A 22,835-nucleotide genomic window follows, 5' to 3' on the forward strand; every position below is an offset into this window, starting at 1 on the left:
AAAGTGGCAAGGAAAACAACCCCACCGTCTCCACCACCGTCAATACATGCATCACCAGCAACAACTCCACCACTGATGCACTCACCAGCTCATACTACAATGAGTCAGGATGATCCCGATGCATGGGACCTTTATGATGCTCCAGTGTCTGACAACAGCCCAGACTCCTATCCCACAAAACCGTCACCACCTGAGGACAGTACATCCTACACACAGGTGGTCGCAAGGGCAGCCGAATTTCACAACGTCACCTTACATTCTGAACCAATTGAGGATGACTTTCTTTTTAACACCCTATCCTCCACCCATAGCCAGTACCAAAGCCTTCCCATGCTCCCAGGAATGCTAAAACATTCAAAGCAAATATTTCAGGATCCAGTTAAAGGCAGAGCCATAACTCCAAGGGTGGAGAAAAAGTACAAGCCACCGCCAACAGATCCAATCTATATTACAACACAACTAACACCAGACTCAGTAGTTGTCGGGGCAGCTCGTAAGAGAGCCAACTCTAATACCTCAGGAGACGCACCACCTCCAGACAAAGAGAGCCGCAAATTTGATGCTGCTGGAAAAAGGGTTGCAGCACAAGCAGCAAATCAATGGGGTATTGCCAATTCACAAGCACTTTTGGCAAGATACGACAGAGCTCAGTGGGATGAAATGCAACATTTCATCGAACACTTACCCAAAGAGTTCCAAAAAAGAGCGCAACAGGTGGTAGAAGAGGGACAAAGTATCTCAAATAATCAGATACGGTCTTCCATGGATGCAGCAGATACAGCTGCAAGGACAATAAACACTGCAATCACGATATGAAGGCACGCATGGCTGCGCACTTCAGGGTTCAAGCCGGAAATCCAACAAGCTGTGCTCAATATGCCATTTAATGAACAGCAATTGTTTGGGCCGGAGGTTGACACTGCCATTGAGAAACTCAAAAAAGACACCGATACAGCCAAAGCCATGGGCGCACTCTACTCCCCGCAGAGCAGAGGCACATTTCGGAAAACACCTTTTAGGGGAGGGTTTCGAGGTCAACCCACAGAAACCACAACCTCACAAACAAGGCCTACTTACCAGGGTCAATATCAAAGGGGAGGTTTTCGGGGGCAATCTAGAGGGGGCCAATTCCCAAGAAATCGAGGAAAATTCCAAGGCCCCAAAACTCCTCAAAATAAACAGTGACTCACAAGTCCCACAACCCCATCACATAACACCTGTGGGGGGAAGACTAAGCCAATTTTACAAACTTTGGGAGGAAATAACAACAGACACTTGGGTCTTAGCATTTATCCAGCATGGTTATTGCATAGAATTTCGCCAATTCCCTCCAAACGTCCCACCGAAAACACACAATATGTCAAAACAACATATAGATCTTCTAGGTCTAGAAGTTCAAGCATTGCTACAAAAGGACGCAATAGAATTAGTACCAAATCTACAAAAAAACACAGGAGTTTACTCACTGTACTTTCTAATACCCAAAAAGGACAAAACTCTGAGACCAATACTAGATCTCAGAACACTAAATACCTACATCAAATCAGACCACTTTCACATGGTCACGTTACAAGGCGTAATCCCACTGCTCAAACAGCAAGATTACATGGCAACATTAGACCTAAAAGATGCGTATTTCCATATACCAATACATCCTTCACACAGGAAATACCTAAGGTTCGTATTCCAAGGAATACATTACCAATTCAAAGTGTTGCCATTCGGAATAACAACTGCGCCAAGAGTTTTTACAAAATGCCTGGCAGTAGTAGCTGCACATATCAGAAGACAGCAAATACATGTGTTCCCATACTTAGACGACTGGTTAATCAAAACCAACACGCTAAGACAGTGTTCACAGCACACAAAATATGTCATACAGACCCTTCACAGGCTAGGTTTCTCCATCAACTACGCGAAGTCACACCTTTTGCCGTGTCAAACACAGCAATACTTAGGAGCGACAATCAACACAGCAAAAGGGATTGCCACTCCAAGTCCACAAAGGGTTCAAACATTTCACAAGGTAATACAGGCCATGTATGCAACACAAAAGATACAAGTCAAAATGGTAATGAAAGTCCTAGGCATGATGTCTTCATGCATAGCCATTGTCCCAAACGCAAGATTGCACATGCAGCCCTTACAATAGTGCCTAGCATCACAATGGTCACAAGCACAGGGTCAACTTCTAGATCTGGTGTTGATAGACCGCCAAACATACATCTCGCTTCTATGGTGGAAAAGTACAAATTTAAACCGAGGGCGGCCTTTCCAAGACCCAGTGCCACAATACGTCATAACGACGGATGCTTCCATGACAGGGTGGGGAGCACACCTCAATCAACACAGCATCCAAGGACAATGGGACATACATCAGAGGCACTTTCACATAAATCACTTAGAACTGTTAGCAGGATTTCTAGCGCTGAAAGCATTTCAACCCATAATAACCCACAAATACATTCTTGTCAAAACAGACAACATGACAACAATGTATTATCTAAACAAACAAGGAGGGACACACTCGACACAGTTGTGCCTCCTAACACAAAAAATATGGCATTGGGCGATTCACAACCACATTCGCCTAATAGCACAATTTATTCCAGGGATTCAGAACCAGTTGGAAGACAATCTCTCTCGAGATCACCAACAAACCCACGAATGGGAAACTCACCCCCAAATACTAAACAATTACTTTCAAATTTGGGGTACACCTCAAATAGATCTATTTGCAACAAAGGAAAACTCAAAATGCCAAAACTTCGCATCCAGGTACCCACAAGATCAATCCCAAGGCAATGCTCTATTGATGAACTGGTCAGGGATATTTGCGTACGCTTTTCCCCCTCTCCCTCTCCTTCCATATCTAGTAAACAGGTTGAGTCAAAACAAACTCAAACTCATACTAATAGCACCAACATGGGCAAGGCAACCTTGGTACACAACACTACTAGACCTTTCAGTAGTACCTCATGTCAAACTACCCAACAGACCAGATCTGTTAACACAACACAAACAACAAATCAGACATCCAAATCCAGCATCGTTGAATCTAGCAATTTGGCTCCTGAAATCCTAGAATTCGGGCACTTAGACCTCACACAGGAATGCATGGAGGTCATAAAACAAGCTAGAAAACCTACCACTAGACACTGCTATGCAAATAAGTGGAAAAGATTTGTTTATTACTGCCATAATAATCAAATTCAACCTTTACACACATCTGCAAAAGAAATAGTAGGATACTTACTACATTTGCAAAAATCGAACCTAGCTTTCTCTTCCATTAAAATGCATCTTACGGCAATTTCTGCTTACCTACAAATTACGCACTCAATTTCATTGTTTAGGATACCAGTCATAAAGGCGTTTATGGAAGGCCTAAAGAGAATTATACCACCAAGAACACCACCAGTTCCTTCATGGAACCTCATCATTGTCCTAACACGACTCATGGGTCCACCTTTTGAGCCCATGCACTCTTGTGAAATGCAATACTTAACGTGGAAAGTTGCAGTTTTAATTGCCATCACATCTCTAAGAAGAGTGAGTGAAATTCAAGCATTTACCATTCAAGAACCATTTATTCAAATACACAAAAATAAAGTTGTTCTACGGACCAATCCTAAATTTTTACCAAAAGTAATCTCACCGTTCCACTTAAATCAGACGGTAGAATTACCAGTGTTCTTCCCACAGCCAGATTCGGTAGCCGAAAGAGCATTACATACATTAGACATCAAAAGAGCACTAATGTACTACATTGACAGAACAAAACTAATTCGAAAGACAAAACAACTATTTATCGCCTTTCAAAAACCTCATACAGGAAATCCAATTTCAAAGCAAGGCATTGCTAGATGGATAGTTAAGTGCATTCAAACCTGCCATCTTAAAGCTAAAAGAGAACTGCCTATTACACCAAAGGCACACTCAACCAGAAAGAAAGGTGCTACCATGGCCTTTCTAGGAAATATTCCAATGAACGAAATATGTAAGGCAGCAACATGGTCTACGCCTCATACATTTACCAAGCACTACTGTGTAGATGTGCTAACTGCACAACAAGCAACAGTAGGTCAAGCTGTATTAAGAACATTATTTCAAACTACTTCACCTCCTACAGGCTGAACCACCGCTTTTGGGGAGATAACTGCTTACTAGTCTATGCACAGCATGTGTATCTGACGCTACACATGCCATCGAACGGAAAATGTCACTTACCCAGTGTACATCTGTTCGTGGCATTAGTCGCTGCAGATTCACATGCGCCCACCCGCCTCCCCGGGAGCCTGTAGCCGTTTAGAAGTAGATCTTAAACATTTGTACATTTGTAAATATATTACTTAAAACTTTATTATGTACATACGCATTCACTCCATTGCATGGGCACTATTACTAGCATACACAACTCCTACCTCACCCTCTGCGGGCAAAACAATCTAAGATGGAGTAGACGCCCATGCGCAATGGAGTCGAAATGGGAGGAGTCCCTCGGTCTCGTGACTCGAAAAGACTTCTTCGAAGAAAAACAACTTGTAACACTCCGAGCCCAACACCAGATGGCGGACTGTGCACAGCATGTGAATCTGCAGCGACTAATGCCACGAACAGATGTACACTGGGTAAGTGACATTTTCCATATATATAAAGTTTTTAATATATATATATATATATATAAATTTATATATATATATATATATATAAATTTAAAACAACTAATAAACCATAAAAAAAATCAAAACTCACCTTAAAATTTGTTGTTCAGGCAATCGTTAATCGTTGTTTAGACAGTAGTTGTTCAGTACTTCCTTGTAGAGACATTTTAGTTGTTTAGCAGTAGTGGTTTAGGCTATCGTTGTTTAGGGCCTAGTTGTTCCATCACATATTTGTTTCTAAGATATACACCAATGTGCGAGCTGCACTTTTCTAGCGCCAACCTCCTCATCGTACCTAAACATAAGAAAATGCGGGTAGGTGGCCAAGAATTTTCAGCATATGTAGCTAGGTTGTAGAACTCCCTTCATTCTGAGCTGTGTTCTACTGATAATCTACTAGGATTCAGGAAATCTCTTAAAACCTGGCTATATACTCTTTAATTGATACTCACCCTTCCTTTATTTTAACAGTAGTTTGTTATTTGGATTAGCAGATTTATTCAGCTGTATTAGTTTTATTATAAACACATTGTGGCAGCCCTTTCTCCTTGCAGAACTTCTTCAGCTCCCTCATAGAATAGTAGACTATGCCGTTGAGATCCATGAACATCCTGGCAAAGTATCACTGGTGCAACAACAAGAGCCCCAAGCTGATGAAGATGAAGATGACACAGGGGTAACATTTAGAAAGATGACCAATTGAGAGAAAAAGGGAGGATAAAAAAAAAAGTCAATTCTGATACAAAATTATTTATCTGGGATTTATGTGTAACACAAAACACCGTATGGTACTGCAGAAACACAGGTCTTGATCCACACAACTGAACACCAACATGAGACATTGTGTGGCGGATTGACTGGAGAGTGAGCCCTGGTCAAGCAACAGCCACAATCCCTTGCAGAGTGAACCACAAAAAGACACTACTTTAACCTGTGCTTAACCATGGGTAGCTTGGCATAAAATGCAGTCAGGCTAAACTTAGAAGCAATGAATATGCAGAAGAGTGCATTTTAATAAATTATTTGACACCAAAATCATCAAAATCCAATTAGTAGAACGGGTGTTTTCAATTTTTAAAGTTTAAGGTTCAAAATAGCAAGTCCTCAGTTTTGGAAAATGGTGATCTGGGCACCTTCAGCACCACAAAAAAGGGTCCAGGAGTGGAAGGAGGCCTCTTGGTAGTTCAAGACTCACTCAGGCTGGGTCCAGGTGAGGGTTTAAGATGGTGGAAGCCTGTTATGTCCCTGTGGCTCTGAACAGGAGTCCAGCTAAACTAGCTCTAGGAGTCAATTCTGAAGTCCTGGGAACCACAGCAGGGCTAGTCTCTGAAGGTTCAAGGCAGACTCCAGGCAGCAAAGCAGTCCTTCTACAGCAGCAGTCTGGTACAGTGCACTGCATGTCATAGCAGCAGGCTGTCCTCTGAGAGTCCTTCCGAAGGTCCAGTAATGAACTGAGGAGCAGGTATGAGAATCCTATTTTTATACCCTGGTGCTCTGCCCCTTGAAGTTGGGAAAAGTTTCCATAATTGTTCTGTGACGTTCCAGGAGTTTCCCGCCTCCCCTTTCATGGCTCCTAGATTGGTGCACTGAAAATATAGGGTTGTTAAGCCTATTGTGTGGCAGGAGCGTTTAGCCTACTCAGATGTAAGTGGGGCTGTGCTTAGCTCCACACTCCCCATCAAGTCAGTTGATGGCCCATTCAGGATCTGCTAATCCCACTATTGTGTGACTGTCTGGGATGAATTCACAAAGTCTCAACTGTCAGTTACACCCAGTCATAAGACCTAAGGCAAGCTACAGGTACAGAGAGACAAGGGCAGGACAATGCCAACTTTCTAAAAGTGACATTTTCAAACATGTATTGATAAATCTGACTTTACCATTAAAGAGAGTTTATCATTACAAGTTCACAGATACCAAACATGACATATCCACCACCTCTGGTTTAGGAATTACAGTGTATTAAATATTATAAGGGTTCCTCAGTGTTATCCTGTGGGAGGGGTAGACCTCACAAGTGTGAAAACGCAAATTTTGGAGTTTTTGCACTACTAGGACATGTAAAACTAAAAAGTACGTCCTAGCTTTTAATTACACACTACCCTGCCTTATGGACTACCTAAGGCCTATACTATAGGTGACTTATATGGAATAGAAGGGGAGTTTAAGACTTGACAAGGCATTTTAAATGAAATGTCAGGTAGACATGGCAGTGGGACACAGCCTTCAGGAATTAATGGCAGGCCTGGGACAAGTTTTAAGGTGCTACTTAAGGGGATATTACAAAAAGTGCTGCAAGGCCACTGGTGGCATTTACTTTGCAGGCCCTCTGTATATGGTATACCTTCTACAAGGAACTTACATGTAAATTAAATATGCCTTTCAGGTATATGCCAATGAAACCATGTTTTAGAGCGAAAACAAAAGCACTTTAGCCCTGGTTAGCAGTGGCACAGTGCACAGAGACCCAAGACCAACAAGCAAAATCCAGCAAAAAGTAGGAGGAGAAAGTCAAAAGGTTTGAGGGTAAGCCTGTAGAGAGGGCCATGTCCAACAGTAGTAATTCATAGTACTGTCTATTTGAAACGCTTGGGTGAACTTAGTGAGGAAACATTAGTATTTAACTGTTCAACTGGCTGAGAAATCAAGGTTTAATTACATTATGTATGTTTTATTGAGAAATGGGAGGGTGTAACCAAGCCAGGATCTTCTTTCACTTCTTGAGAATCAGGAGGGGGCATAAGTTTCAAAGGGATAATGATGCTGCCCCCACCCATACTCTGATTATTATCTTTCAATGCTATTTTTTCATGTATAGATGTTATAAACATAGGTGTTTATCCAGGATCATTACCCAATGTGTTACTTTCATACAGCAAGACAAACTCAGATGAAATAGGCCTTGTGAGTATTAGTTCATTTTGATCTTTAAAATGATATAAACATATAATCTGCAGTAACATTAAGAAGTGACTAGATCTTGGTCTGCAGATAGTGCTTTTGAGATTTGTTGTAAAGCTGTTCAGTAGTTTTTGTGAAATTAAGGGTGAAAAATAATTGTATGTTTTGGCAGTCAGGCCAATTTAAAAATAAAGTGTTCAGATTGGCCTAGGGAGCTTTATTTCCCCTCGGCCGTCTCGCTACTGTGGGAATCAGACTCTTGCAATAGCGAGCACCCTGATTGGCTGCCAACAACATGAGAAAAATGTTGCTGGCAGCCTTTACAGGAGTCGGGGACTTAGTCCCATGTCATGTAGTTTAAAATATATATATATATATATATATAAGGGGGCAGAGTAGGGATACCCTGACCACTAGGCTTCAATAGGGGGACCAAGAGAGACCCCCCCTGGTGGCCTAAAAAGGGAAAAATGTTGCTATCCAGAGAGACTCCTGTGGGATCATAAAAGAAAAAAATGGAGGCCTGCCACCCCTGGGGTGATATTATTATTTATGGGGAGGGCGGCTGCGTGGCCCCATTCCCCGAGCCTCCCGAGGTCTTCGGGAGCCCACCCCGGGCCACATTTAATTTCAATATGGAGTGGGACCCCCTCCCCAAGGTTGTAAAGGCCCCTAAAATGTACTCCTATGTAAAGCAGTGTCCTAGAATGCTCCCAATTACTTGTGGTTGAGATTTTCTCTCCCAAAGAACCACATGTCTTGTTGGGTGCTGCTCTGCAAACTGGTATGAAATGGTTCCCTTTTATGAATGAGCAAATTCACAAGTAAGACTAGACACAGATTAAACGTTAGTTGAGTCATCAGGCAAGGCCACTCAGCGGCTCATACGTTTTCTAGGTTTTATTTAATGTGATTCCCCCCCCCCCCACTTCATTTAGAAATCTACATGTTTAACCATTCAGATATGAACATATTCTTCAAAGAGTAAGCAGTGGGTTTATTCACTTCGAGAACCACTATGTTACAAGAAATCATAGATGGCTTGTTTAGCAAAGAAAGCATTGCCAGACTGGGGAACCAAAAGTAGCCCTGGCAAACGTGGTCAAATCAGCCTTGCTCCCTTAATCTCCTCACTCAAAGCTTTTTTCATTCATCCCTTTTTTCCTCACCTTTTCTCTTATCTCAGTCTAATCTTTCTCTCTCTTATTCCTCTCCTCTCATTCTCTCTCTCTTGAAACATCTCAGTTCCTCCTGCAATTAACCTCAGGGAGTTTAGGAAGGTAGAAAAGGTGGCTAGGGACAGCCTTGGACATTCAAAACTGAACTCCAAGGTCCAGCCCACTTGGAAAATGCCTGGTGGAATAATGGCTGTCCAGTCCTAAGAGAGAAGAATTATGAGAAACTATGCTGATTCTGCCTTTCAGCAGTAAAACAAAATGTCGCTTTTAACTCCAGATTGCACTTACTGCTCTTTCTAAAACATTGGAGCAAACCGGGTTAACCATTTTTTCATTCTACTCCATTTAGATTCCCAATTTGGTTGGGAAGTTGAAAGCATGTTGAGCATCCGGAACCAGATATTAAAGCAAAAATATATGCAACATGGTAGGTAAATGCTAGAAACCTATCACTGGCCGGCAGCTGGACAAGCTGTACAAACTGCAGCTTTGTCTTCTGCAAGATCAACCTTTGTGCACAATGAGGTTCTCTAATCGGGGTTAAATTATGTAATCGCAGTACTTCAACCAAATCTTCTTACAAATTGATTTAAATTGTAATCATGATTTTCTTTCTTGTGGCAAATCCTTTATGGTGATGTGGGCTAAGTGACACGTGCATGCGTTTAATGATATTCTCTGGTGGACAATCAACTGGGACTAGTTTAAAGGCTTGCAGCACAATCAAATAAATGTATTTATTCATTTATGGTTTATGTATTTATTTGCATGACATTTGGTTTAACTAGGTGTCACCAAAGTATGTTACAGCCGAATTTGTTCATCTGAAACAAATGACTATTGCGGTGCAACCTTCCTAAGATTCATGGAAATTGCTGGTGACTAAACACAGCAGGAGTGAACATCTCATGCAGGGGTAAAGATTTGAGATGGAGCAACTGTGAAAAGGAATCTGTTTCTTGGGATGTGGGTGCTAGCTTTATATTGACTACCCCATGAATTGCATGAACCAAAACTTGTTCAGGGTGTTCTGTTGGTCGGGATGTAACATTTTTTATGGCTGGCACTTTGATAGTAGGTTTTCGCTGCGTGGTGCATCCAGATTTCCTAAGTGCCACTCATATGCAACACCAGAACGCCATGCTATTCCCACTTCCCCAGTTTACTAAAACTGACAGTATCGTTCATTTTGGGAGTGTGAATACATGATTGATATTCACGAAAATCTTTAAAAAAAAGTCCTTAGTACTTTAGATCTCCAGAAGCTATAACTTCAATTTGTGTATGCTTTGAATGGATTACAAAAGTGAACAGTTTACAGGGTTGGTATTGTTACTGTTGCACATTTAAAAGACTTTACACATGAAGACTTGTTACCACTTATTAAGTTTCTTAGTAAATCGGGTTGTCAGTTGTATTGCCTTATGTTTTTCACGGTAAAATCACTGACAGTTTCACCATCCTTAAAAATACCTTCTATTGCTCTTACTAATCTGAATTTTGCTACTGGTTAATCACCACGCGTTTTGGCATTATTCCTTGGATTATGGATGCATGTCAACGAGTGTGGCCGGATCTTCTGGTATATGTTGATTTGTTTGACCCTAGAACATTGCTTTTCACTCCCAGTTTCATGTAGATTGACCGGTTGCTCAACCCTGTCTCCAATAATTATGAAAGAGAAACTTCTCTGATACCTGTTGGCCGGGTATGGCACCTTCTGTAACCGGTATAACAAGACCTCTAACTTATATCTCAAACATCCTGATTGACTGAGTCCCTGTGCCAGCCCAAAGTGATGCAAAGATGTGTATGGTGTTTACTTTCCGGTGCACAAGGTACGTTGTGCCGGAAATGGGCTCCTAACTCAGTGCAAACGCAGTTTGGGCAGCTTTGCATCTCAGTGCCTCGCTTTCCATCAAAGTGACTGTTACTAGGATTTTACTTGGGCTAATCGGCATAAACACTTTTACTTTTTTATGAGAAGCCTGATCCACCAAAAAAGACAGACAAGGCACTGCAGTAAGAAAATAATACCTTTGTAGCAAACTCTAACAAGGAGACCAGTTTTAATTCCTTTCAAAATCCATGCTTTGTTCATCTAGATAGAGGAATCTGTAGTGGAAGTGTGTGCTTCCCATACAAATCCAATATCAGACACTCAAAAGGTTCTGCGTTACATAAGGATGCGTTTTAGAGCGTGAGAGCAGGGAATGACAGCCACCTTGATACACATGGCTGCACGCAGTTGAAACGCATCGTGTCAGAACCTCCCCACTAGAGAAAGAGTGCTCCTTTTTGGCACTGAAGTGGAGCCTGTTTGGTTGCTATATTTCAAGTGCATGCAACTTGCAGGAAGGAAGCACCCATCAATATTGGTGGCATTTGTGAAAGGATTGAATTGTTATTGCCAGAGCTGCCTTAGCCCCAAATGCCTGCTGTTTCTTCAGGACATGATTACATGTTTTTGCGCCAGTCACCAGACTACTGCTTTCAGGTATGGAGAGACATAAAATGTGGGCAAGAGATGGCTGGATGAAAAGGCTCAGCTGATTTATTGTGCTAAGAGACATTTGCTTGCTTTAAAAAGAACAGGAAAGATGAAAGATTACAGCTAAATGCGCCAGTGCAACGTGCCCAGAACCATTTGGGTATTTAACTCTACTAAAGAAAACTTATAACTGGAACTAAGCAACATCTAAAAGTACATGGGATCATGGCAGTGCTGCTAGCTGTGTGATTTATGGAGACTTTTTAGTCCTTTTTTACTTATGAGTATCATGAAATAACAATGAAGGAAAACTATTTAAAGTACCTGTGAGTAAATGTCTGTTTCTTTACCAGCATTTGAGAAAGGCAATCTGCTGAAACGCATCTTGCTGGGTGTAATTAATGTAGCTGAGAATCCGGAGAGAGCCTTTTTGGCTCTGAAGTGCAGCCTGTTTGGTTGAGATATATATATAACTCAAGATGGCGAAGCACTCTCCAGTATCTGATCACTTCACTTTATATATATATATATTTTCACTTACAAAGCAAAGATTACAGGGATGTAATAGTTAGGCTCACATTTTAAATGTACAAAACCATGGAACTTCAGTTAGGGTTATAGTTAGAGTTACCTCAAGTAACTAGAACTTGTGCCCTAAGGTACCTATAACCCGTGTTCCAACCATGCACAGTTTGTTCTGCAAAAATGTACTATAAATATTACATTGATATTATCAGTGATGTTATCAAAGATGTCACGATTGCGTAATTTGTGGGGTAATTAGCAGTGCATGGTGAGGGCACAAGTTAGAGTTACCTCAGGGCATCTCTAGTAAACTGGGTGTCATGCAGACAACATCCCTGGTCTCACAGCAGATTTTCATGTACTTCTTTGATCTAGAAGAACCACACACTGGAATAAAGCTGCTTGGTGGTTTGAGTTCCACTTTTACTTTATTTTTCCAGACAGAGGTGTTGATCTACTGTCTAAGATCCTGGAACTAGTCTGAAGTGGTTCTTTTTCAAATGTAATTTCTTGACTATAGGACAGACACTGCTTTGTGTAAAGTGATGGCTCTTGCAGTAGATAGTGATGATACTGATTCCAACCAGGAGCATCCAAACATAGGCAAAATGAAATGTGAAAACTCTACACCTGGGTGACATCAGCCTTCAAGAAGTTGCAATCATGAACCCACAAAAGCGCAGGCTCTGCCTGGAAATATCCCCACCTTTAACAGGGAATCTGCATCATTCCTCCCTACCCTACCATCCACCAAATGGCAAATCTCAGGAAAAACTAATCCGCAATCCCTTCCTAAAGGGCCCTGTTAGAGGTCCAAATGTTATCCCTGTCTCCATTATTCCTTGTTTCAACGTCTGGGTCTCTACCCTCTAGCCACAGGACTTCAAATAACTAATTTTCACTGCCTGGGGAAGATGTATTCCTACTCCTCTTGTGTCATGCTAAACTAGGGGCCATCCAACATTAACCCACTGGTCCCAGAAAGCATACTCACATTGCACACAAAATGTAGCTGTTACATTTGGGCAACATTTGCAGAGTGCACAAATGCACTTAACACTCACACTGAATATGTAAGCAAGGCCTGGATGCTACAATGAAGCAGAACCTATATTTGTGGGGATGGCAGGCCTCTCTTCTCTCAGAAAAAAAGTCTGCTCAAGACCATTAATTCACAACTACCATCTTGCTGTCGCAGCTTTAAGACAACACCTCTTGCACATGACCGTTGCCTCATATCAATCGCACAAAAAGTGATGGGAGAAATACTTGAAAATAGTCTAATCACTGGCAGTCACTTAGGGCACATTCTAACCCATTAGGTTTCACCCAGCGTGTCACAATAAAAAAGGTCTGTCTTATGCAAATCTGTAAGGACCTTGTTCCTCATGGGAGCAGTCCATTCTGAACTGCAACATTAAGCCCCCTCCAAAGGCAACACAACAAACCCCAGACTGGTTTTGACCTTCTTAGGCCCATGTTTGGGCATACCTTTGCTCTCTTAGGACATTACATCAGTCACACAAAAGCCTCATGTGAACAAAAGAGGGCACACTTGGTGCCTTCCCCCAAGTCACAGAATCAGTTCTAGACCTTGGCATTACCATGGATAGGCCTAGTCTTCAGGGAACTACGTTAGCATGTTAGCTGGGGCAGTAAAAAGTCAGGATACTAGTTTGACATGTGGTTGGGTCACTCAAGGCAGGGATGCATGCCTGTGTAAAATGCAGGGTAAATTCACATCCCAAAAGTGTACCATGCTTTGGGTTGAATTCCCAGAAAGACCCTTTTTCCAAAATGTAACATAGAAGATACAAAGACATTTTTCAATGTAAACGTTCCATGGTGGACACGTCTCTCCTTTGTCCTCGCTTTTAATGACAATAATTCATACTTAATGCCATCCCACACTACGTTGGTAAGTATTATGATAACACAAGGCACTGAGTAGAGATGTTGAATGCCCTCTGTATTATTTGTAATCGTAATGGAGTAACTATGGAATACCATGCTTGCAGACACCTGGAATAACTATGGAATACCATGCTTGCAGACACCTGGAATAACTATGGAATACCATGCTTGAAGACCCGTGCGACAGGCCGCCCTGGATTTTTTTTTTATATATCCCTCTATGCAGTTGACGTTACTAAAGGTAACCACACCATATTAAGCCCCAGTAGTTTTTAGATTTGGGACATTATCTGAAACGGAACCGAACAGAGGTGCTTCCATTAACTCCAGCCATAAAGGAGCCAGTCTGATCCTACACGTTCCTCCACCATGGTGGGAAGATTTGCTGCAAACACAGGCTCTGCAATTTTACATTCACCCGAGTTGCTTGTGGCAGATAGCCCCTGCCTTCCAGTTACACTGGAACATGAAACAAAAATGCTTCTTACATGGCTGTGTTTACTTACAATGTGAGACTTAAGCAGGAGTTATCTTGATTTTGTTACAAAGATATAAGGAACTAGGAAACACAGCCCCAGTATATACAGTTTATTGTTTTAGACTTGGGCATACACTTAAGAAATGCCACTCTTATTTCCCAGATGATCCACTGATATTGCACTATCACAGCAATTTCACCCTCCTTTGCCACATGATATTATATCTCTCATATACAGTATAAATGCTAGCCCAGAATGGTGGGAATAAAGACTACCATATCTGAGGAGGGAACTGTACTTGGCATCTGCTGCTCACATACAGATGTCTCTCTCAGTGTCAGACATAGGCTACTGACTTATAAATATCTGCATAGGCTGTACTCCACCCAATGAGATTCAAATCCATTGAAATAGATGTGGACACAGACTGTCTTCACTGCCCTCAGACACTGACTGGTTTTGTAGATCTGGCCTCAACATGCTCTATGCAGCTCAACTGTTGGAGTCACATTTACTCTACATTACTGGGCATGGTTTAAAAAACTGTCACTTTGACTCATTAGGTAGATTTGCTAGGATTTGTGTAAGACTAGGCGATTCTTGGCCTTAGCTCTGCTGCTGGCCAAGAGAAGAGTGACCGTCTTTTCTTTGTGAAGCCCAGTGATCAATCTAAAAGAATGGCTGACAGAGTAAGTGTACTGCACTGATACAATGAATATCTATGTAACATTGCAGTCACATGAATCACACCCTAAGGACATCTAGCGTGTCTTTCTAGGGTCTACCCAGTGGGAACAAAGTGAATACACCACAAGAGGGAGATTCATCAGATGGAAGAGGATTGAGATGCTGGGTAGACATTCAAAAACATGTGCAGACAGTTAGGGTTTGTACCCATTATGTTGGAGGGTGGTGGACCAGCATGCCTACCTATGAATATTATGGAAAAAGAAAAAGAAATGGGAGAGGATTAGGGCACCAATCCTCTTTTAAATACAAGAAGTTCAACATATCTTCAGTGTCCCTTGTCGTGTAGTATGAGGGCCAATATAGTTGTATACCTATGTACATGCATGTGCACATTGTATGGTTGCATTCGCTTTTGTGTTATTTGATAAGTTACATGAAAACCTGAACAAAACCTAAATGTATTCTACACCATGCTTTAGTCCTACATTTATTTACTGTAAGTTATTGATGCATATAATGTTGTAGTAATTGCTTTAATTCTACCTCCCATCTTTTTACCTTTTATTTTTTCCATGCTAAGCCATGCTAGGCATGTCATTGAGATGGCATGCCATGCAGAAACTCCCCCATGGGTGCGACGAGCACCCCCCACAGATAAATTATTAAAATGTTAGTTGAACGTTGCAGTACTCCTGTGGTACTGTGACCAAGCATCAGTCCCATAATGCAAGCTTCAGCAAGTGAAGCTTGCGTGGTCCCACGGTATGTCTCCTGCAGGAGTACCACTGTACCTCGCTGAAAGGCTGCGCTGGTATGAGTGCCAAAGGGTTATGGTGTCCGCACCTTATTACTTATGTTTTTTTTCTTCTTTTTACAGAAATTCAGGGCACGGAGACATTCTCAGCAATGGCGGCCTGGCCAGCCATCATGATTGTTTGATTCCATGACGTCAAAAATACAGATGGGAGGGGGGCGTGTCCAAGATGGCGACCGGGTCGGACGCATAAGCTGCAGCTCCGACCCGGCCTACAACTAAAATCCTGAAAAAACAACGCCGGGTGGGTGAAAACGATCCCTACCCGGTTTGGAAGCCAGCGTGGCGGTGGCGAGGGCGTGCACGGACCCGGAGGAGCTGACCGGGCTGTCCAGTGTGACCCGAGGGATCCTAGCATCGCCGCTCTCGGCCGCGCTGCTGCGCGGCCGCTCGAGGAGACGCCCGAGCGATTCCAGGCTGGGGATCGGAGGCGGCTGGAGCCGCGCTGGTATGCGGATCGTGTAGCTGCTTGAAGAAGAGCCGGGGCGGCCCCGGGCTGAAAATTGGAGGCGGCTTGAGTCGCGCTGGCCGCGAAACACGTGGCCGCTCGGAGAGGCGCCTGGGCGGACCCGGGCTGAAGGCCAAAGGCGGCCGGAGCCGGGCTGGCTACGAATCGCGGTGCCCTAGGAAGTTCGTGAGTAAGAGACTCGCATGTAAAGACGTCCCGCTACGAGAGTGAGGGCCATCCGTCCCTGACTGTAATACTGGTGAGACAAAGGCGTGTGGGCGCGCGGCCCCGGGGGGTCTGATTGGGACATATGCCACAATTCAAACCTGAAGGTGGACTGCAGCGTGACACCAGGTCGATTGTTCGCGCAGGGAGGCACCAGGGTGCTGATGACATTTAAAAATAAATAACAGTTGACTGATTTAACCTCGAATAACAAAAATGGCTGGGAAACAATAGGCTCGAATCTCGAGGAGCCCCGTTTTGCCGTGCTCACACTAGAGGGATACTGAACGGCCTGAGCAGCGTACCCCACAGTCTTGCTGGATCCCTAAAAAGGATAGGTAGACCTCTAGACGGTAGACCAATGCTCGGAATGCCTCTGCACACATAGAAGCATAGATTTTAAAAAAAAGCGTAAAGGGGACGTGTTGGATCCTGAATAGGCGATAGCGATGTGAGAAAGTGAAGGATCAAAGTAATTAAGGCATGGAAAGAAAAATAGTACCTACTAGGCAGTTTGCAGAAGCTCCGTTGCTATAATAGCGCAGAAATAAACAGTAATAAAGTCGGTCCTTGGCAGTGCCGTACGGTGAGTGTGCGGTGAGAGGAGGAAAGTAAACTACCTGACGTCTACAGGCATTGGGCCTACTCAGCGCCAGAGATAAACTGTCGATAATCTCTGTGTCACAATCAAACAGTGCTAGGCTGAATTCAGAGTTCAACAATAACTTTAAACGCGAATCACCTGATGGGAAAGCCAAAGACCCCACGTGTGCCACCTCAAAACATGGACCCAACTAAAATGCCTCCATCATCTGAGACCACAGTCACGCACCAAACCCTTCAAGATCTAAAAGAGACACTGCAAAAGCACTCAACACAATTTGAAAAAGTGTTGCAAGCTATACTGGATACCAAAACAACTCTGGAAGCGAAAATTGGCTCAATCGCAGAAGATGTTAACTTGCTTCGGGCGGATCAACAGGTGCTGGCGGAAAAGCTCGCCGAGCTTGAAAAAGATACGTCACACCTCACACCAGACATGTCAACAGTTAAATCCCAATTAAGTGTTATAACAACAGAAGTCGAGACACTCAAGCGAAGAGCCGAAGAAGCTGAAAGCAGATCGCGCCGGAATAACATCCGATTCGTTGGATTCCCAGAACGAGCCGAAGGCCCAAACACAGAACTCTTTATTGAAAAGTGGCTGACTGAAACGGTGTTCAAGAAGAATGTTCCGAAGTTCTTTTCGGTGGAGCGCGCCCACAGGATACCAGGCAGACCCCCGCCACCAGGTGCCTCTCCACGCCCCCTAATAGCAAAATTATTGAACTATCGTGATAGAGACCTTATATTACAACTATTTCGTAAATTTAACCCAATGCACTTTGAGAACACACAAATAACCGCTTACCCGGACTTCACAATGGAGGTACAAAAGAAACGTAACTCATTCTACCGGATCAAGGAGCGTCTTAGAGAACACAATATTAAATATTCTCTGCTGTTCCCAGCTAAACTCCGAATACAAGATGCCTCCCGTACTTTATTCTTTACTACTCCTGAAGATGCATGGACATGGCTTCATGCAAAAGGCCTAGCTGACCCTCCATCTCCTATTGATAAAAGTCTACCCCAGAGAAATAAGCACAAACCTCGCAGTAAACAAGGCGGCAGACCTTCCCCTGAACAATCTCGAGCTGAGAGATCGCATCTGTTACAATCCGCGCAACGCTTTGCCAATGTGTCACCGACACATTACTCTGAGCAATCAGAAGCCGAACCTGATCTAGAGTTAAATTCAGACTCCACGGAAACTGACCGGGGTCCAGCCCTCACTCCACGCGCAGCTGATGACATTTGTTAAAAACTTGCTACCAGATACAGGATACTATACAACCTGCTGTCCTTGGTTGGGCACTGTCGTTGTTTGAAATAGAATAAACCCTCCCGGGGAAATGTGTGCCCGCCCCGCCGCTGCTTAGATCTGGCAACGTCTACAACATACGTAAAATAGGCCGGTTATACATCATTCAACTACCCGTAGCCATGGAACACCCTCCGCACCATAAGGACTGTTACCCCAAGATGACAAGTTCTGTCACCCCCTTGTTCATATCATATCCGCTACTGTTGTTAAATATAGCGGATCTTGTAGTTGTAGCAGAACGTTCAGTTTTATTGTTATTCGTATTGACATGTATTAATTACAGAGCGTCACACCATAATGTAAACTACAAAAATAAGTCACATATCTCAGGAGCCGGGAAGCTAGTTGTAGGGTATAGATATCAAAGCACAAAGAAAATTTGGGCATACATAACCACGGGTGGTAACCCCACCAAATATCTAACTCAAATTCCATGTCATCCCAAAATAAGAGCTATGCTACTCAATATAAAATCTTAACATGGAATGTAAAGGGCATGGCTTCCGCAAATAAAAGACAACGGATTTATACATACCTTAGGCGGCACCAAATACATATTGCCATGTTGCAAGAGACCCATTTGGATAAATCCTTGCTTGCACTAACTAAAACAAAGTGGAAGGGTCAATTACATGGAACTACCTTTTCGTCATATGCCAGAGGGGCTGGAATCTGGATAGCCCCAGGGGTCCCATATGTTGTGCTCCGTATACAGTGCGACCCAAATGGGCGGTACGTAATTTTAGAGGGCGCGTTAGATGGCGACCCATTAGCCCTGATAACCTTATACTCCCCTAATACAAACCAACGTGAGTTTCTTAGGACAATGGGCAGCAGCCTGCTCAGGGATCCTGCAATCGATACCATATGGGGCGGAGATTTCAACGGTGTTATTGATATCCTGAAAGATCGCTCCACCCCCCCACTTGAACAAGCCCCTGCTAAGCGAGCATCGCTTGATTTGATGGAATGGGCTGCCAATAACAGGTTAACTGAAATATGGAGAACCTCTCATCCCACTTCACGCGAATACTCGTTCTATTCACCAGTACACAAACTCTACACTAGGCTAGATATGTTTTTCACTACGTCTAACATAATCCCAAAGGTGACTACATCTGGGTACTTAGCCCGCACTATATCAGATCACAATCCACATTACTTAACGCTGATCTGGGGTTATTCTCATGCTCGCATCCCAATGTGGCGCTTACAGCCAGACGCCTTGACTGACCCCCCTTTCAATACAGAATTAGCATCATGCCTGTCGACCTATTTCTCTCTTAATAAGAATACAACGGCAACTCGAGCTACTGAATGGGATGCCCATAAAGTAGTAGTCAGAGGACATTGTCTGGCAGCATCAGTGGGCATTAAGAAAATGCTGTCCTCAGAATTATTAAAACTGGAAGCCAAAATACGCAAGGCGGAGATAGAGGCCTCAATAAATAAAACACCGTCAGAAACACTTATATCATTGAAAGCTAAGTATAGAGAAGCAGACAACAGTCTTGGCAGACATGACTATAGGCACTTTAAAACAAGACAACACGCAGAGGGAGACAGATCGGGCAGACTATTGGCATGGTTGGTACGACAAACACCGGAATCATCGCCGATAGGGGCCATCAAGTTACAAACAGGAATAGTAGTCAACACTCAGGCCGACATCAATAAGGCATTCTATACATACTATAATGCGCTATATCAATCCCCTACTTCTCCCACAGAACAGCAACTGGCCGAATTTCTCACACAGATTCCCCAAAATTCGAACATTGTCAACAATGCTGATATTCTAGACGGCCCTATTACTATTGAAGAGCTTCGTTTAGCTCTATCTCAAATGGCGCGAAGTAAGACCCCAGGCACTGATGGCTTACCACCAGAATATTATAACTCGCATAGCACTCACCTGCTACAACCCTTGGTAGAGGTGTTTAATGAAGCGCGGAATAGAGAACAGTTACCAGACTCTATGAGGGAAGCATTAATAGTGGTGCTACCAAAACCGGGGCGAGACCCTACGGACGTTAGATCATATAGACCGCTCTCCTTGTTGAATACTGATTGCAAACTTTTGGGAAAAATCCTAGCAAATAGGTTGCTCCCCCATGTAGCAAGATTGATACATCCCGATCAGTCGGGATTTATCCCGGGTAGAAACACTTTTATTAATATAAGAAGCCTAATCCGCATCATGCATAACACCACTGATCCAGAGAGTGTGACTGTATCACTTGATATCGAGAAGGCGTTTGATACGCTGGGCTGGAAATACCTATTTAGCGCACTCAAAACGTTCGGATTTCGGAATGGCTTCATCAGTTGGATTACCACATTATACTCCAAACCAACAGCCCGAGTTAAAACAGGTCGGGTAGTATCAGAAGCCTTTCCTGTGAATAGAGGAACCAGACAAGGATGCCCGCTATCGCCATTGCTATTTGCAATAGCTATGGAACCACTGGCCATTAAGCTTAGGAAATATGCACATAAATGGGGCATAAGGGAGTTCGATACATATCATATAATTTCCTTGTATGCAGATGACGCCCTGATATACTTACGCAACCAATCTGACTCATTACCCAAGATAATGCATATATTAGATAGGTTCGCTCTTATATCTGGCCTACGAGTGAACTGGACTAAATCCTGTATCTTCCCCCTTACTTGTTTGCCCCCTGAGCAACAAGCACCTCCCTCTATAGACCATTTACCTTGGTCGTACCAAACCTTCAAGTATTTGGGTGTACAGGTGTATCATTCTATGGCAGACCTAAGGGAAGGTAACCTAGACAGATTGCTCCGCTCCACCCGAGGCTCCCTGGAATTTTGGAGCTCCTTGCCATTATCACCCATGGGCCGGATAGCAATAGCCAAGATGCTAATACTGCCGAGATTCTTATATTACTTCTCAGCACTCCCGTTGGCCTTGCCACGTTCTTTTTTTCTTAAAGTACATTCCCTCCTAACTGACTTACTCTGGGGCCGAGACAGACGCAGGGTAGCCCTAAACATCACGCAATATCCACAAGAAGAGGGAGGCCTGGGCATGCCGAACCTCGAGCTCTATTATGCAGCAGCCCAACTTCAGTGGGTCACTAAATGGCTCACTGAACCGTCTAACACAGAGGCTACAGCAATAATGGACAACATAAAACCCACACAGATATTGTCATGGCTATTAACAGGTCTTCCTCAACAACGACACAATACTCCCCTGCTTAGTGCGGCCAGACATTGCTGGAAGAGATATGTACAAGGAAAACTGCTACCTCCTCCCTATTCTCCCTTAATTCCAATATTACAGCTCCCGGGCTTTCACTCCCTATCCCTCTATCATGACACACGAATGGTTAGTACTCTGAATACAGGGGACCTATATAACGAAACCAAAGCCATTTCGTTTGCAGATTTGACGGCGACAGGGGTAATGCAACCACAAGCTTTTTTTACATTCAATGCCATCAATAGTCTCCTTCGCAACATATGGGGTTGCGGGCAAAATGAACCAAATGAATCCCTCCTACTTTCTGCAATTCTATCTATGGGGGAGGCAAAACATACTGTTACTAAATTGTACAAAATTCTCCTGACAAGAAATAGTAAAACCCTAACACAGGTCAAACTTCGCTGGGACTCCGCTCTTACTACACCATTAGCACAAAAAACCTGGGACACAGCCCTCACGTCGATTAAATCCGTATCTCGCAATTTTAGACTAAGATATACGCAATTTAATTATGTGCACCAGGCTTATCTTTCTCCAGCCCGCATTCAGAAAATATACATGGGAGCTAACTCCATATGTCCAAGATGTGCCGCTCCTGCGGCAACCTTCTATCATATGGTCTGGGAATGCAACACGATCAATACAGGCTGGAACCAAATTGTAAATACAACTATAGATCTAACAGGACATCCGCTTATCCAGACTCCAGAATCCTGCTTGCTTAACATACGATACCGCGCAAAAAAAGACAAGCATATACACAAGTTTGCAGATCTAGCATTCGTGACATATAAACGCCTGATAGCTACACATTGGAAGGCCCCTGGTGCTCCTCCCCATTCACTTTGGTTACGTGACCTACATGATTATGCACTGGCGGAATCTCAAACCCTGAAGCAATCACAGTATGGAAGTCAATCAAGAGATGGGATTGAAAATTGGGATCTTTTTATAGTCAGGATTGAAGCTAGGGATGACAAATATCCACCTTGAGGTACGCCGCTTAATAATTTTTAGATTACCTAAAAACATACACATTAATTGCGGCTGCCAAAAATAGATCCAAACTTTAACATTGCTAGGCCTAGTACATATCACATTTACCCTTTGAATGACCCATGATACAACGACACCTCTACACTAAAGAACACATGCGGAAGCACAACCCTTGAGATAAATATCGCTCTACGCTTCCCTCACCATTATGGACGCCAAAATACATATCTAATAATATCAATCATTATGTCAAATGTTAAATGTTGTGGAATGTTTATGGAAAGCCGGGGCATTGTAATAAAGTTATGCTGTGCAATGTAATGTACAATTGCTAGAAGATAGGTG

General features: G+C 43.2%; 1 protein-coding gene across 6 annotated transcripts in view; it reads left to right on the forward strand.

Moving 5' to 3' along the window:
• Window positions 1-22,835, forward strand: part of MYLK (myosin light chain kinase) — a 1,681,938-nt gene that overhangs the window by 565,957 nt on the left and 1,093,146 nt on the right. For 5 of the 6 annotated variants that reach the window (XM_069224656.1, XM_069224654.1, XM_069224655.1 and 2 more), the window contains one exon: window positions 9,093-9,170. The exons of the other annotated variant lie outside the window; for it this stretch is intronic. In XM_069224656.1, coding sequence (XP_069080757.1) covers window positions 9,093-9,170 — 78 coding nt within the window. The remainder of the gene's footprint in view (window positions 1-9,092; window positions 9,171-22,835) is intronic. 6 annotated transcript variants of the gene reach the window in all.

The sequence above is a fragment of the Pleurodeles waltl genome, chromosome 3_1 (assembly GCF_031143425.1).
Source record: "Pleurodeles waltl isolate 20211129_DDA chromosome 3_1, aPleWal1.hap1.20221129, whole genome shotgun sequence".
In the NCBI taxonomy this organism is placed as follows: Eukaryota; Metazoa; Chordata; class Amphibia; order Caudata; family Salamandridae; genus Pleurodeles; species Pleurodeles waltl.